Source organism: Gobius niger (genome assembly GCF_951799975.1).
Source record: "Gobius niger genome assembly, chromosome: 4".
NCBI classification, from domain to species: domain Eukaryota; kingdom Metazoa; phylum Chordata; class Actinopteri; order Gobiiformes; family Gobiidae; genus Gobius; species Gobius niger.
The window spans coordinates 28,102,188-28,119,997 of record NC_136855.1 but is presented as its reverse complement, the minus strand read 5'-3'; the positions used below and the strand labels follow the sequence as shown (position 1 = coordinate 28,119,997).

The 17,810-nt window shown below is 42.4% G+C and overlaps 1 protein-coding gene across 1 annotated transcript in view; it reads left to right on the top strand.

Moving 5' to 3' along the window:
* Positions 1–17,547, top strand: part of chst8 (carbohydrate (N-acetylgalactosamine 4-0) sulfotransferase 8) — a 125,174-nt gene extending 107,627 nt beyond the window's left edge. The window contains exons 3-4 of the mRNA XM_079554592.1: positions 13,920–13,957; positions 14,857–17,547. Of these exons, the coding sequence (XP_079410718.1) occupies positions 13,920–13,957; positions 14,857–15,966 (1,148 nt within the window). The 3' untranslated portion in view covers positions 15,967–17,547. The remainder of the gene's footprint in view (positions 1–13,919; positions 13,958–14,856) is intronic.
* The last annotated feature ends 263 nt before the right edge of the window (positions 17,548–17,810 follow it).

Genomic DNA, 17,810 nt, shown 5'->3' with positions numbered 1-17,810 from the left:
TTTTCCAACCTATAATGCAATGTGCTTGGTTTGCAGCCAGCCTTTTAATATGTGAACTTCTTGGCAAATTTTATATCCAGTGCTTTACCTGACACAACTTTTTCCCTTAAATCTGACAGGGATCAGCGCCGAGGTTACCTTGAGGCTAGAGATTTCCTCTGGGGAGATCGAACATTGGCCTCCCTTGGGGATCTATCCACTTTACCAACGGGGGTTTGCTGTTATTCCGGCAATATGTCAAACTGGGTGTAAAAATAGGTTGCTCCTTCGTCACTGATTTCAGATCAGCCAGAGGTCACTAATGTGCATCAGTGCTTTAAGTAATAGATAAAAGTATATTTAGAAGAGTGTTCAGAGTGTTCTCTTTTTGTCAGGGGTTTGTGTTGTTGTTTTTCCTTTAGATTTTCATATTGCATTGATAACGTTGCACAAATGTAATAATTACACTGGGTTTTGCTAAAAAATACAAAAATTACATAGAAAAACAAAAACTCCAAGCCTGTGTCAGATGGTTGTCTGCACCGCAATAAACACCTGCTATATTACTATTATTATAAGCAAGTAAATAATTATTTTGCCATCCACAAACCAGAAACAGCAGTGAGCTGTCCCACCGACACAAACTCTCTAATGGATAATGACCGGGTCGACGGTTGGAAAGGACTGAGTCACACGGACCATGAATAAAAGAAATAAAGAACATGGAACATTGCGTGCTGGGTGTTAATATATCCCACGCATATCAGCCTACAAAAACAGCCTTCTTCAGGGAGATTTTTCGTTCTCTTCTTTGACCGGCTGAGTGTGCTTTGATAGCGCTCTGTCCCTGCCAGAATCTCGTATGTAATCCTGCTCATTACAGCACACTGTGCCTGTTCCCTGAGCCCAGCCAGGACACAGAGCTGCTCACACAGAGCCGCAGAGCCCAGAGAGTGGCACGGAGCACACACTGGTGATCGATGAATGTGTCAGAAACTTTTACACTATACAGACTGAGTTGTACAAAACTTGAGTGAAGCGATCTTTTTTCCAAGAGTGTGATTTACTGTGACATCTCTGACTGTTAGGCTCATTTATCATGTGTTATTAAGGAAATTTACACAAAGGAGAATGTGTTCAATGTGCTCGCTCAAGAAGGTAATTAAGATACTGGATGAGACCTGCCACTCACACCCTTTGTGCGTCTTCAAAGCACTGCTGATACAATGACTTGGCTGTGATTGGTTGGCTGCACTGCCGCTGCAGATCATCCTCTGAACATCCCACTCTGGGATGGATTCAGAGGCGTCTGTCCTCACTGAGTTTTGGCCAATTAAAAACACCAGTATCCTCAGCTCTGGCCAGCACTGGCCTGTTGTTAAAAGGACCTCTGTATCACCGATCTGTTCTCTTACAGCTTTGAGATTCAATTGTTGTGGCAAGAGGCCGCATGTCCCATTGATCTGATTGACCCTAAACCTATTTTGCCAGATAACTTATGATATCTTTAACTAGAATTCCTCCATGCTCTTCAATTCCACTTAGATATATTAAATGTTGGCTTCTTCTGTCTTGTCAGTGTGACATTGACACGTAAATGCTATCCCAATTATTGGGAGCCTCTCTGCTCGCTGTCAAATTACCGGAGCGAGGAGGGGAGCATGGCTTTTAAGCAGGTCTGTGGCATTTTCCCTGACAGGCAGAAGAAAGCTGGCTGAGAGTGCAGCACCAGGGAGGGCCCTGAGCTCAATGAGCATTTTAAATGCTGAATCCAGGTAATCAGACAGACTCACCCTGAGACCACCAGGCTACTCTAGGATGGAGAATGTTTTACCCAGATGGAGATCAGCCGATGCAGGCAGCCTGCATTTTTTATCAAACAAAAACATCGAATACACTGTAAACTCCCTTGAAAGGAACAGAGCTTCTGCTGCAGTGGTGCATTTCTCAGAGAGGGGAGACAGAGTATTTGAAGCTCCAGAGGTGTGTGCGCAGAATATATAGAAGTTATGTAACTGCAGAGGTACACTGATATGAGCCTTTGTTGTAATAAGGCGAGGGACGCAGTAAACAGTGCATTGCCTCCCCATTAGTGCAATCGCAGATGTAATATAGTCTCTTAGCTCAATGCACCCCAGCCCTGCTGCAGGTAAGTCTGTGCTTTGTTGTGTGTACAATGCAGGAGCAGATTTGTGCCAGGGTTCGCTTCTCACTGGCAGAGCAGCGTCTCCTGAAACAAGCTGTGTCTCTTAAATGACACATCAGCTCTGGGGACCTGGGCCAACAGACTGTGTTCTGTGTGAGTTATTTCAGACAGGAGCGTCAGTCACCACGACAGCCTTTTGCAACATTTACACACAGGCAGAGAGCCTCATTAGCACCGGGCTGTAGCAGGCTCTGCTAACTTCTGCTCTGCTCAGATGTTCACACACTCTTGTCAGGCACACTGTGCAACGAGAGGCTTCTCCAAAGATGTCTGAGAACTTTTACCATCATTATTTCAGTCTTTATCAGGTACCGCCAAAGATAGACAGGTGCAGCAGAAAGTCATCTCCAGCGTTCGGAGCATGTTTTGTTGGCAGCTGGAGCTGTTCTCATTGTTTTGCTGGCAGTTATGAATGTAGAGGTGGAGCCATCTAAAGGGTGCAGACTGGTGCAGGGGAAAATTATAGGTTGTAGGATGAAGGCCAGAGGTGAGCGGCTGCGGAGAGGTGCAGTGGGCCCCGAGCGGAGTGATAAGACACTGGGGTACGTGGGGTAAAGGGCCAGTGTGGGCAGGAGAAGAGAAAGATAATGGAAGGAATGTAAAGCCAAACAAAGGCCAGACCAGAGGCAGCGGAGGAGGAAAAACAGAACACTGCTCTAGGCTAATCAGGAGCTGTGGCACTGGCCGGGATGGAGGTGTTTGTGGGCTGCCTGGAGCCCAGAGGTGAGCCAGCAGGCATGTTAACAATGCATGCTCCAAGGCCACAGACAGAGTAATAAGGCAGCGCCGTGGAGAGCTCAGGTGCTCAATGCCCTCCTCAGCATCTTAATGTGTGCACACTGGAGGAGAATACATCTTTACACAAGCCGGATGTTTAAACACAGTCATCCGTTCCCTGGACACCGTTACCCTGCTGTCATATTACTTAAATGTATTTACACAGCGGACGTGGGGAATTAGACTTTCTGTCAACCTTGTCTCTCAAAGCAATTTCTTGCCTCTCTATTCCCCTCCAGGTTCACCATAGCAAAAACATCTCAAAGAGTACAAAGAGTACCAAATGTCCCTCTTGAATGAAAAACCTGAGATTAGCCAAAAGAAAAGAGAGAGCAAAGTGTTCCTTTATTTCTTTTGAGTATATTCTTTTTATGCAAAGTACATTTCATGAGTTCTTGAAGTTCATTTCTAAACTTGTCTCTCTGCTTTCTTTTTACAATTAAAGCATACATCTAGAGATTAATAACCGTATTTACTTGTTGGTTAAAAGTCAATTATTATTTAAAGCAATTTCAAATGGATCTAATTACTAAATTGGCATGCAGAGCCCATGCACTGTTGCCGTGCTGTTCTATGTGCTGTGGATATTATGTATGCGGATGTAAAGCCTCATAAATCCAATTCTTGGCTCCCACATAAGAACAAACTGCAGGCTTTTTACACAAGACATAAATACAGGGGCTTAAACATGCACAGAGAAACAGCGAAGTGAGGTAAGGGCTCCAGGCAGAGATACTTCAAGCTTTTTTACCACAGGTATAGTCTAGAAATGATGCTTTGACAAGATGATAAAATGCTGACAATATCAAAATGAATTGACTCATACTGTACATAAACACCGCCTCACACAGGTCTATCTGTTTGCAAAACTCCTGCAGCTTCATTTATCTTTAATTAGTTTTACTAATTACTAGAAGTAAATTGTAGCATGTTAATTTGTTTTTTTCCATCTATTATTGCTAAGTTTGTTAGACATAATAGCCTCTGTAAATTAATCAATTGCTGTAGAACTATAGTTTGTTGCCCTGGTCATGAAAAATGACACTGTTTTACTTGTTTCTTTGTTGGGAATGGCTCTCTTTAATTGGAAGTTGCTGAATTCGCTTGCCTCTGGGATAAAACAAACCAGGAGGACACCTATCCAGACATCATGAGAAACTCAGTTTAAATTTATTCAGACATTTCAACATTTTCCAAGTAAAAAGAGGAAATCTGAACCTAGCAACTTCTTACTGTGTCACTAATTGATAAGTCTATATTTGTTTGTGTTGGAAAGTATTGAATAGTCAGTAATTAAACACAAGCACAACTGATTTCTATTGTATTCTCTCCCCATCAGCATAAATAGTACTCCTGTTGCCTTCGATGTAATGACGTGTCAAAGCTAGTCCCCAAACCTGGCCTTAGCATTCAGTGGCAGCGACTGGGCTTTACTCACACGTCCACCCTCATCAGTCCCCGCTGTAATCAGGAGAGCTCCGTCAGAAAAAAAAGAAAGAAACGACCCGGGGTGTGACGGTACGTGAAGCAAACTCAAATGAGAGAGCTGAGTAAACATTGACAGGGCCAATTCCCCTTTCCAATCTCAGCACAAATAAAGGTGAACAAGGGGCGCATGGAGACTTAACAGAGATGTAGCATCTCCTGATCACGTCCACGTCCCCACAGTAGCTACGATAAAGTGCAGGGCTCAATCTAAAATATTAAAATGGTTATAGACGGAAAGGTTACAACAATTTGTAAAACCAATTTTTTGTGAGCAGCTTGGAATAACCTTGTGGACGAAAATTAAGGTCTATGCACTGGCACTGTGCAGTGATTTGTGATTAAAGGTCATTGTGTGGAAAAGGCTATTTAAAACAAATTACATCACAAAGCATCACTAAATAATTTAGTTTACTGTCTAGATCCATTTTAGTAGAGTGGGACAGTGTGACAAGCTGTGAAAAAAGGCTTTGCTTACTACTTTAGCAGAGATTTCAGCACCAGGAGCTGTCCACATTGGCTACTTCTACATGCTGCTAGTATAATAGCAAAAAGTAGGATATAGATACAGACGGCATCTCTGGAATCGCCCATATATGGTCATGTTTAAAAACAGTTAAGGGGCAAAACAATTTGGAGAAAAATCCTTTCTTTAATTATTCAAAAACTACTTTAACAAATGCTGAATTTTGAATATAGTTTTCTACTAAATAAAGATACAAAGACATGGAGAGGAGCAAAGTGGTTCAACAGCCCATAAAAACATAAATAACAGAGAATGCTAACTTGATGCTTTATGTTAGCATCGGGCTAATGCTAACGGTTAGCTAGCGCTAGCTACAACTGTCGTTTTTTTTTTCACTTCTACTGAACAATCTGCTGTGAATAAACATCCATATGGACCCGATTTAGACTTGACTTTATTTATGTGTGGTAAACAAGTTCATATTCCACCAGAAAATGTCTAAAAAGAGTGAAAAATTGTGTTTCTCTAAAGAGGCCACGCCCCCTTCTAAGACGAGATGCCGTCTGTATCGGGTATCAAAATCCCAATTTGAAGTACGTACGCTTACATTTTAAATTGATATCAAGATGCAATAAAGATACCAAAAGTTTGCTTGGGAAACATCACACTTTTTTTTAATGTTTTCTATTGCCATTTTATTGGCCATGATGGTCTGTTCAATTGCGTTTGAGCACAAACTTTAAAGAGTATTATCTTCCAAACCTGCACCTCTTGCTTGGCAAACACTAGTCCTGTACCTCTTTCATCCTTTTGTCCTGCCCCTACTGTTTACCTCCATATTTGTTGGCCAAATCCTGTGCCGCATCCAAATAAGATATGTCCCAATTACTCGCCTTGTGCACGTCTCATCTGAGCCGCGATAATTCACTTAACCTGGGGCTCCATGCCGACAGGTTCTATTTGTTTACACATCCCTCTCCTTGTGTGTGCGCGACGCCGTACTGAAACCAAGCTGCCTCCCTTTGCACGCCGCACCCCCACGTATCGCTTTCTGGCTCTCCTGTTTCCATGGTAATGTGCCCTGGGAAGTCTTTACAGCGCCTAACCTTGAAAGTAAGATTCAGAAAATATAGTGTAGTCAGGATGGAAGTGTCATAACAGTAATCAGCGGTACATTTGATCCCCCCTTTGAGCTCGCCTTCCTATCTGCCAGCTTCATTATAACCACCCCTGCTGTGTTGGGCGCCTAAGTTGCCAGTAGAAGATTGAATTAGAAGATTACAACAACAAAAAAGCAGCAAATGAATCCCAATTTGGAGTCAATTAAATTATGAGGAATAGTCTTAATACAAAAGAAGCTTTATTGGGTCTGACAATGTCGCTTTTTCAGTGAATGGGAAGAAAGTTTGAGCTGATGATGAAGCTGTGCGTAGGTGTGAGCGGATGATGAAAGCAGTGATGCGAGCGGCAGTGCGCACCTGCAGCATCTCTGTCAAAGATGTACGGAAATAGAGCAGAGGTGTAAATTCGGCGCCACATTGTCACATAATGAAAAGTCTTCTGCCAAAGTATATAGCTCTCCAGGTCTGGTGGTCTAAGCTATGCGTCATACTCTGAGTAACATGATATATAAGTACAAGTTTGACTTTATGTAAACACTCTTTCAGCCCACAAGCTTTGGCTGCTGGTTGGGGACAGGTGCTGCTCTGCTGGGATTGTGGAAGTAGAAGAGAGTCCCTTTATATTAATTTCTACACTGATTTTATCCCTTGGAGCTGGCAACCCTTTTAACACCCTTAACCCCCACCTTAATGCAGTTGTACCCAAATCCAAAAGGTTCCTGCTGTGACTGGAGAGTTTACAGCCTATAGGCCAGTGTAACAACTCATTTGACCTGCAGAACGTTCATCTAAGCGTCATCCTTGTTTTTGCTGTCAAGTTTTAGATGTGTTTTTTTTTTTTTTATCGCGTTGTCATTGCACCTGTGTCACGTTTTTGACACATTTTCATTGCTTTTTTGTGGCATTTTTGTCACGTTTTTCTCACATTTTTGTTGCTTTTTCTTGCAAGATTGTCATTGTTTTTGTCACCTTTTCAATGCTTTTTTTTGTCACGTTATGGCCACAAACGAGGATGATGCTTAGATGAGTTTTGTCGGTCTTAGCTTTCAAATGAGGCGACACTCTGGCCTAAAGGCTGTAACTCCAGTCGAGAAGCTTTTAGATCAAGGGTAAAGCTGAACTGGAGAAAATGCACTTGGTCAAGGTGGGGGTTAAGAGGTTAAAGGGATATTTCAGGATTTTTGACATAGGGCCTCATTTCCTAGTTATCCAGAGTGTTGTTGATTTCTGGAGATATTTTTTTTTTTGTAATTCATGCAGTCCTTTTATCTGTGTTAATAGAATCATTATAACTGTTTTGCATTTATATCTGAGCAGCATCAGCTTCGTGGTTGTATAAGCTACTCAGCGGCGGAGTGATCTGCTAGAAAATAGTCCCTCAAAATGCGGTAAGTCATGTGATACAAGGTCAGTTATATTCCAAAAATTATTATCGACACAGACATTTATATGGTTAGTCTGGCGTTATAAGTGATTTGGCTCAGGTGCACTGTGGAGCGGGTCAAACTGTTTTTAATGCAGGCTAGCTGATACCATAGACATGCACTAGCCTAGCGCCTCAAAGCTCTTCAAATATAAGAACTGCATGAATTACGGAAAAAAATATCTCCAGAAATCAACAACACTCTGGATAACTAGGAAATGAGGCCCTATGGCAAAAATCCTGAAACATCCCTTTAAACTTTTACTTTAGTTGTGTTTTTTTTTTTCAATTGTGAATAAATCAACCACCAATAATTTATTTGAACATGTTTATCTAGGAGAACAGGATGGTCATGTTTATGAAATGTTTACAGACAAATTTCCACACCTTTACCCTCGCCACTTCTTTGCATGAACCGCTGTAATACAAACATGTGTTATTTATGGCTAATGAACTGAATGCAGGGGTAAGTGGGTATTGTTTGAATTCAGAGGAAAACTTGCGATTTATGAAGAGCTCTGACACTTAACCTTCCGCTGGGTTCAGAGGTGACGGGGGCAAGGCTGTGTAATTTATGGATTTGACTAATAACTCAATCCCGAGCAGCAAAGATGTAGACGGCAAAGATGAATTGTGCGGAGGGGGTCACGAGAATGTCATGGAGAGCGATGGGGACTGCGGCGGTCTCGCAAGTCATGGATGAATTGTAGCGTGAACAGGAATTGCCCGTTTATTTAACGATTGATTTGGTTATTTAATGAAGGTCCAAAATCGCAGATGACTGAAGAAGCTGAAGTACCTCTAGTTTGAGAACCACTCAATTTTGCTTTACAACTTGTATATATAATGGCAAGCAACTCAAACATCATCCCGACCCCAGAGGCAGAAGAGGAAGGATAAAACCTTGAAAATGTACATCTTCAATCCCACATGATTAGTCTTGCTCCCACCCTACGAATGAATCAGAAAACTGTTCTCATCTTATAAAGGAAGGAGTTAAAACATCAATGAACTCTCGCCTAACACCTCCGTTCTTGCTGCTCAGATGCGTTGGCAATGTAAGTCCCATATTCCCTCGTAGAGTCAAGTGGAGGAGGAGCGAGCGCGCCAAGTTCAGGTGTGGGCGGTTTTGCTGGAGAGAAAGGGGGCTCTCAAGTTGCTCACTGTGCAATGACTAAGACGGCTTTGCTGCAGCTTGTTGGACAGAGAGACACGCCTAAGTCTGGCTTTATTGGCACCGCGGTCCAGTCTGGGCTTAAATCTAGCGTTTAATAAGTCCGCGCACAACACAGGGGTCACCGCCTGTCACTTAACCAGCTCATTATTTCACATTGTTTTCGTCCTTTGCTCCTCCTTAGCCGCGGTGACAGGAGAAAGGCGTTTGATGTGTCGTTCAGATGGAGAGTGCTATGAATGGGGGGGGGAGGCCTTTGAGGGAGATAGGCGGTGTGTATAATGTCTGCTAATGATGTGGCCACGGATCAGGGTGGTAATTCCAGGCCGTCCGCATGAATATTCACAAGAGGAAGGGCCCCACTCAAGGTGACCGGGGGAGGACACTGCAGGACACAAGTTTTTAAAATCCGGCTGAAATAAAAAAGAAAAAGAAAACCTAAATATAGAGCAGCGCTGCTTTGAGCAAAGAAAAGAATTGAGCTTTGAGTTTTGAGGAGTGTGTTTCTTTGTTTTTTTGAGAATGTTAAAGCCAGACTGCGGACTACAGATACAGACGGCATGTTTGGCATTGCCTCAAAGCAGCCAGAGGGGGAAAACAAACAGAGGAACAAACTTAACTTTCTCCCATTTCTCCACCAACAAATCTGAATTGTGAAAGTATTTCTCTACTAAATAAAGATACAGAGACATGGAGAGGAGCAATGTGGTTCAACAGCCTATGAATACTTAAAGAAACAGACAATGCTAACCAGCAAGTTAACGTTAGCTTCGTGCTACATTATGCTCATGTTTGCTACGGCTGCCGTTTTTTAGCCTCTACTGAACATTTTGCAGTGAAACAATGTTCATATGGACACGTTTCTGATTGGTGTTTGATAAATATGCAACAGTCTGACAGAAAGTGGCTAAAAGTTGTCAACCATGCCAGTAGAGCGATTCAGCACTGCTTCGATGTCTAAAAGTGCATTTCAAAACATGGTGTGTCACGTGACTCGGGCTGAAGTGTTTCATGAAACGTCATTGTTTCAAAACATTTCACTAGGTGGCATCTGTGTTGAACCTTGGTCGAACCACGGGGCTTAGCGCACCTTTCTCCATGTTTTTGTAGAGTTTCAGTGCAGTGTGTAAGTGTGCCCGATAGCCTAGTTGGTAGAGTTGCCGCGCTTGCAAACATTGCTCATCCAAGCTGTGTGGGTGCGGGTCCCACCTCTGAGTGTCAATGTAATTCACACTGAACTGCAGGCCTCTAAGCCTTGCGTTTAAATAATTGTTAATGCTGCTCACATCTGCTTTACAAAGATATATTAGCAAAAAGAAGCATTGTGTTGGAGGGGAAAAATGTGGAATGTTTCTGACAATCGCTTCATTGATTTATTTTTTCTAGTACCACAGTAAGAACAATAACACACATTCAGGAAAAGTGGTTCCAGAATGTGGTTTTATTTCAGTCACAGGCGTATCAATGACATGGCTGAATCCTGTGTAGCCTAAATGCGGTTGTAATGACACTTTGCCACTAGATGTCCCTGTGGAGTGATTGTTTCAAACTGTGATTCGAGGCTCCGGCACAATTGCTTCAACTGCTTTGGAGTTTCATGAAGCTTTGCCCATCCCTACATGCCAGCGATATGTGCTCCCAATGATCAGTGAAGCCATCTAAATACAAACAGAAAATAATTTTGATTGTTAATTGTACATTAATATTAGCCAAAATAATATCAGCCACAGACCTACTTTGCAAATGAACTGCTGCGTGTCTAGTTGGGCCCTTATGGACTTGTGGAGCATATTCAGCACCGCCTAGAATGAAACCACAATCTTAACAATTTATCACTGTTTCGCCGCACAGCAGTAAAAATCAATAGCATAGTTCTACTGAGTGGAATTGACTGAGTGTGAAATTGCAATCAAACAGCAACTATTAGCCTCCACCCAATAGATACAAGATACAACAGAGATGAATGATGTTTACAAATCCCCCTGAAATCCTCTTTACACTCTTCTATTACTCTGTTCAGTCTTGCTCTAAAACGACGCTCTTGTAAAATGTAATTTGAGCTTCACACTTGAGAGAATATTGCATTTCCAAATTGAGACGTTGAACCTTATTATGGATGCTTTTTAGCCTGCCTGTGTCAAATTTACTTTAGAAATGTCTTCAACACGACACCTGAGAGCCTTGAGTGCTGTGTCTGAGACCAGGCTGTTCTAGGGGACGTACTTTCCTGCTACTTAGTGGGGATGCACCTTTCCTTCTCTCTTTTACTATATTTCTGACTTAAAATGATTTTCAATAACAATTCAACTTTACGTGCTTGAGCTTTCCATCATACTGCAATATATAAAATAAATCATGATTTGTTGTGGAAGTGGAAGGAAAACAGGGGATGTGAAGTGCCATTTTGAGCTCGGAGTCACACGTAAAAGTCCGCTTTATTATCGCTTCTGCCAGTAAACAGAGAGGTCAGAATTGTTTTTGCTCTAAATTGAGGTGCAAACATAACTTTTTTCATCTTATGTTCCGCTTTCATTGTTTGGCATTTAACACAGCGTGAGTTATGTGGTCCTCTGTTGTCTATTTATTTGATTAATTTCATTATATGCCTTTTTATTTTTGTTAATAAGATTTATTGGTTTCTATCAGAAATGTTGTTGTATATCAACCATTCTCTGGAAATTGTTTTTGTTTATAAACTTTGGATTTGGATGTATGATAATAGAGCAGTATCTAAGAATATTCGCAGGGGTCAGAGTTTATTGAAAGAATACATGATTTCTCAAACATTATAGTTAATTCAAACTCACACACACAATATAACCCATTGAATAACATTGTTTCAGCTTTAAACTAGGGACGCACAGCCGATACTGAAAAAAATATGACATCGGGTAACGGCTACAAATATCCAATACAGTTTTGGCTCTCAACGCCTTAAAAACACAACTTAACCACCTAAATCTAAGTAAATATGGGCATACATATCATTGGAAAGCAAAGAACCTGGAGAATTCAATGAGTTGAAACTAGCTCAGCGATTGAAGTTTAAACTAACTTCAATCCCTCCACAAATGTATTCTAGATCACCACGCCAAACGCCGCAGTTAACATCAGTATGCTAAAGCTAATGTTAACATCAACTAATCAAGGCTGGGATAGAAACTATGGCACAAATATCTAAAGTAGCCTAATAAAATAAAATCGGCCACTGCTGAAGCCAAGTGTTTCTATTTTAGTTCAAGAAAAAAGATCTATTTGTAATGATCAGATCACTTCATGTTAGTTGTTTATATTGATTGAGCCACATTCATTGATATTGAGGAGCCTAACCTAAAGCCTGTCATATACCCAAGGATATAGTGTAGAAAAGTCCAGTGATGCTTGTTAAATGTTTATCCAATAGGTTTTCATTTGATATAATTGATAATTGATCTGTAATATCATGACAACAAAATATGACTTTTTTGAGCTTGAAATGGAGAAACGAGTCGATAACATTTTTCACTCAAGAGATAGACACTTTTAAGAAAGTCTCTCAAACACGAGTATCGGTAGCGAAAAAGCTGGATTGGTGCATCTCTACTATAAACCGTGTCTGTTATGAGCAACGTTATGAAAGTGTAACCGTCGTGCTGCTGAAACAACTCGAACTGTCTTGACAAAACTGTAACAGCCAGTGCAAAACAAAAGTTACAGGAGGAAGTAATTAGACCTGTGGAGATTTCAATTACCGCCCTGATGGGCTTTTCAGGATCGATAAACAAGACTGTGTCTTGACAAGATGGCCAGGGATACAAAGGGCGGCTCTGCCTCATCAAGCCCAGGACAACAGTCAATGAAATAGCGCTGTTATTGTTGCACTTGGATGTGTTTCTCTGGCAGAGGCAGCCGGGTGCGCCACCATAAATATTCATGGCTCTCACACCTACTGATTTCATAGATTCACCCTGTACATGAACTATCATTAGGGTTAGGAGATCAAACAGCAAAAGCAGCCGAACAAGATTAGAAAATGTCAGTGGCTGCCTCCTTATCCCGGTCTTTTTATTCTTCCGAGGTACCTCTTCCGCCCCAGCCCCTGAAGAATGAAGACAAGACAGAATCAACAGCGAGCCAGACAGCGACACGGGGCTCTCCAGCGCATACTAATCTAAAACAACATTGCACCGCACCAATACATTTTCCCGCTGCCCACCGGAGCGTTCTTAATGTGAGATAGGGCCGTGCAGATCTCATCACTTAGGGAAGGTTGTGGCCTGCCTCTAGCCCCCCCTCCATGTCCCCCCCAGTGCAGATTCACATCACTTCCGCTATCAAATTGGAAGTGACAGGCCACTCAGGCGAAGGTGTCTGTGTGCACCCCGTCGCCCCTCCCCGATCGGCGTCCGTGCAGCTCCACTCAGAGCTGTCAGCTTGATTACATGTCGGCGGGCGGGGTGCGAGGGTGGGCAGTGCCGGGGATGGGGCTGAAGGAAAGGAAACGTCCAGCTGGAGACAGCGCACTAAACACGTCGTCTGCACCGCTGCCGCGCATCTGCCAGCACACATCCCACCTGTCGCCTCCAACGCCAATCTGGGCTTTCCATCAGCGCTCACATTCGAACACTTTCAATCTCCCTCCGCCGAATCACACATCAACTTAATTCTACAGCTGCTTCGTCCTTGCTGCCAGTGGTGCCAGCAGTAACCAACTTTTTACCTGTGAAAGATAGGACTGAGAGTGATGGCAGAGCTGCAGTGTTGTCTTGTCTAAAGTATTTAAAACTTACAAAATGAGGAAAAACTATTGGTAAGCCTGGCGCGTTACCACTGACAACCCAATGTTGATCACTGGCTCCATCCACCCACCCACTGTGCACTGTGTGTAGCGCTGTTTATCACTAGACAAAAAGACAAAGGCACGCTTTGTTTTAGGAAAGGTTAGCAATTGGTTAAAATTCTGGATGTGGAAACTGTTAAGTCTCATCCATGACAAGTGTAGCGCATGATGGTTTATTGTGTGCCTACCGTGCGTATCAGCATGCAGACAAAATATCCTGACAAAGAGAGGGAGTATTCGCTTTTATGCGGTGTATTAGGTTCCTTGAATATTCCACAATATCCTCTTTCTTCACTGATTAGACTCATGAAGAAATGCTTTTGACTTCTAGTGCTCCAGTTTCAGCGACTGATTTTCTGGGAACACACTTCTCTGGGTCCTAACAGTGGCACTACAATATGCATCATTTATCAATGCTAATGAAGAGCTGTCAACAAAGCGATGATTTTCTTTTCTCCTCTTCCTCCAGGTGTGAAGCTGGGGAGCACTCCACGACAGTCCCGAGAGGTACTTCGTTTCTCTCTTTCTCACTAAAGACATGTAGGTTACTAACACTTCCTATCTGATGCAGGGGGTGATTGTCAGCCTTGTTGGTCTGATAGTATCTGCACTGGCAGGCTGACCCACAGTCCGCAGAGTGAAAAAGCCTGGTTACCCCCCTTTAATATAAGCGCCTCACTTTTCAAAAAGTTCTGCATTTCTAGGCTTTAGGAGCAGGAAAGTAAAAGGCCCTATACGGCAGAGTAATGGGGGTGTTGTGTATAAGTTGAACAAAGCTATAACTTTGCTGCGCTCCACTCCCTTGAAAACCCCGAGGAGGAGCAGTCTGTAGGTTACCAGCCACATTCACCTTACGCATTACACAGGAACGGGAGAACCGCTCCACATATAGTTATGTCCATTAAAGTCAGGTGGGACAGTAAGAGTGAGATTCATAGGAACCTTATTACCTTGTCCATTGTAAAATTAAAATTATACAGCCAGATCATTGGCTTTATGATGCCATTACAGCATTTAATTGAAATAAAATGTCAGAATGCATGATGGCCTGGAGCATTGTCTGGTGGTGATCAGGCATTAGACGATTGTAATTTTGATTCCTCATTATGTGTTTTATATGATATTACAACTCAGCTTTTATATGTTGTAGAGGGCAGCCTGTGGCAGAGCTATAGCTTTAACTAATACAAGACGTAACCAAACAGCACCATCAAGTGGTGAGCTTTAGTATTACAAGTGGTGGCAGGTGCACAGCTAATGAGGCCAGGCTTTGTGGACTAGAAAAGATAAGTTAGGGGAAACTATTCTTGCAGAAAAAAAGTTACAACGACAAATATTCTCAAAGAGTAATAATCTTCCCAATGCTAATGGCTTTTTAACTGGTTTGCTCATTCTTAATGTTGCAGACTCTCTCAACAAAGGACAAGGATGGGGAAAAATTGGACGTCATCACGGACCACCTCACAGAAGAGCACAACGTGTCCAGTCCAATCCCTCCGATGCAGTTCCCAAATTTTGAGAGGGGTAAACAACCCACAAAGCACGAATTTATAAAACAAGGGGTTGAGCTGCCTCCGGTGACCCCTAAATCCCGAAAGAACTTTAAAACCAGAGCCCAAACCCATCGCACCAACAGCGTCGCCCCCTCCCCATCCGCCTCCTCCGGCTCGATGGATAAGTGGATGAAACTGGCCCGGACTTTGGAGGCGCGCAGGGAGCTGATGAGGGCCATGTGTGCCAAGTACAAAAGCCACACTTCCAGGACTATCACCCGAGAGCACGTGAGGATGATCTACGTCGAGGACAGGTACAAGCTACTGTACTGCGAGGTGCCGAAAGCCGGGTGCTCCAATTGGAAGAGGACGTTGATGGTTCTGGCGGGCCTGGCCTCTGACACACGGAGTATTTCCCACGACACGGTGCACTACAAGAACCATCTGAAAAAGCTGGACAGTTTCGACTACAACGGCATCATGCATCGCCTCCAAACCTACACTAAAGTCGTGTTCGCGCGGGAGCCTTTGGAAAGACTAGTTTCGGCGTACAGGGACAAGTTTGAGAACCCCAACAGACACTACCACACTGTCTACGGGAGACCGATCATTGCCAAGTACAGGACACACCCTTCCCCCGAGTCTTTGAGCACAGGTAACGGCGTCACGTTCACGGAGTTTGTTCAGTACTTGCTGGACGTGCACCGGCCCGTCGGCATGGACATCCACTGGACCCTGGTGGACAACCTGTGCCACCCCTGTCTCATAGATTACAACTTCATAGGCAAGTTTGAGAACATGCAGGAGGAGTCGAACTTTTTGCTGCGGCTTATGAAGGCACCGAGGAATCTAACGCTACCGCAGTTCAAAGACAGGAACCCGAAAGACCAAAAGACATCCAGCGAGATCACGGGGAAGTATTTTGCACAGGTCAGCCCTTGGCAGAGGCAGCGGGTCTATGACTTCTTCTATATGGACTATCAGATGTTTAACTATTCAAAGCCTTTTAAGGATATACACTGAAACATTATTAAGAGTAATTTTCAATCACAGTCACATTCCACGCCATATTCAATAAAGGCAGAGCATCTCCAGCAAGCCAAACGTAGATATCCTTACTGCCCAGAGTATATAATGAAATGATTTATGTGATATAACTGTTCTACTATGTCTACTGTCCTAAATGCGATCGTGCACTCTCTCTTTTCCTAATGCAATTGGATTCTAAAACTGTATGCTTATGAAATGTATTGTTTGAAAACTGGCTTTAAATTGAAGCTCATTGTGAGTCAAACAGGTGAAACAACATAGTGCTTTTAAATTTAAGGTCAAAATTGGTAGGCGTGTGGCTTCACACGTTGCATTTTCTGAATTAAAACAGCCTTTACAGATAAAATAGCAGATACTTGAGGCTCCACTATTTCACAGCAGTGCTGATCTATTTGAATATTATTAAGCAGACGTTGAGAAAGCATCCCTGGTATTTAAAATCAATCAAATCTATTTTAAATGAAGTCACAAATCCAAAATACCTCTGGCTGTTTGACTCACAGTGAGTTTAGCATTAGTATACCTCTGTGTAAATGCGTACTAATACAAATATATATTGTGTGGTGGTTTACTAAGCTGCTTCTTATGCTTTACAAGCATAAAACGTACTATATTGAAACTATATTCATAGTATAAATCTCTCAAACTGTGTCAAGTGCTGCCCTCCTAAAAGCTTTCTACACTAATTGTAGCATTTCTCCTCTTTGTCACTTTATGCTAATACTTCACACGCCTCACTTCAGTTTCAGTGGCTTTTATAGTTAACAAATACAGTATTGATCTAGTTTTTACTGCAAGAATCGTTTCATTTGCAAATGTCATTAACAGTGCTCTCTTTGTATCTAGACTAAACTCTCTTTAATCTTCTCTTTTCTGATACTACTGTGTAAAACTGTACAATGGGCATTTAAATGAATATATTTTTCTATGACTTTCTAAAGTATATAAATATATAGCTCTATATATTCAGTGCTTCTCTGTGAAGTCATGTTCCTTTGCTTTTTGATGTCACACTTTTTATGATTAAATATTTCCGTGATGTAACTAAAGAGTTTTTTATTTCCAAAACTGAAAATCCACCAGCTGCAAATTTCTCTCAAGGTTAAAGCGAGTTTGATCGATAACTCACACGACTAGTGCACGATTGAAAACACAATGACAAATTGGATGGAGTTTTGGAAATGAGGCTCCTTACTTACCGGCTGTTCAGTTTAAAGTGGATAGACCCTGTACAGGCAAGCTGCATCCAACAGGAAACACAACTCTCAACCAGAGCTCCCTCACTGTCTGAAACTGCGTGTGTTCCACTTCGTACGTGAGAGATAATCGACATGTCCAATGACAACATTTGACGCTCAATGTCCACATTGTTAGGTACATGATGGGACAGAAGCAAATGGTAGACAAACTCAATGAAATTGCATAATAATAATGTTGTTACTAGAGTCGGCCTTTGCATGAACTTATCGTGTACAGCAAAACGTAAAACAGCACCCAGTGAGCTGGAGTTTAGTGTCAAGATCTTGTTGGCATCCAGATAAATTTGAAGAAATTCATTAAAGAGGGGGTATTATTCTTTTTTCAATCACATAGCACCAGTCTATAGCACAGTACAATGATGACGAAACCTTCTGTTGGTTTGTAAATGCAGTAAATTAAAATAACTGCCTTGTATAAAATTGCTCTCTCAAAATGGCTGTAGCGAATGTCTTGAAATAGGCCTCTGTCTCTTTAAGAACCTCTGACCCTTTCCGACACGCCCCCTCCACACGCTGTCTGTGGCATCAGTGGGGAGGGGGCTCTGCTGAGGAGCAGTG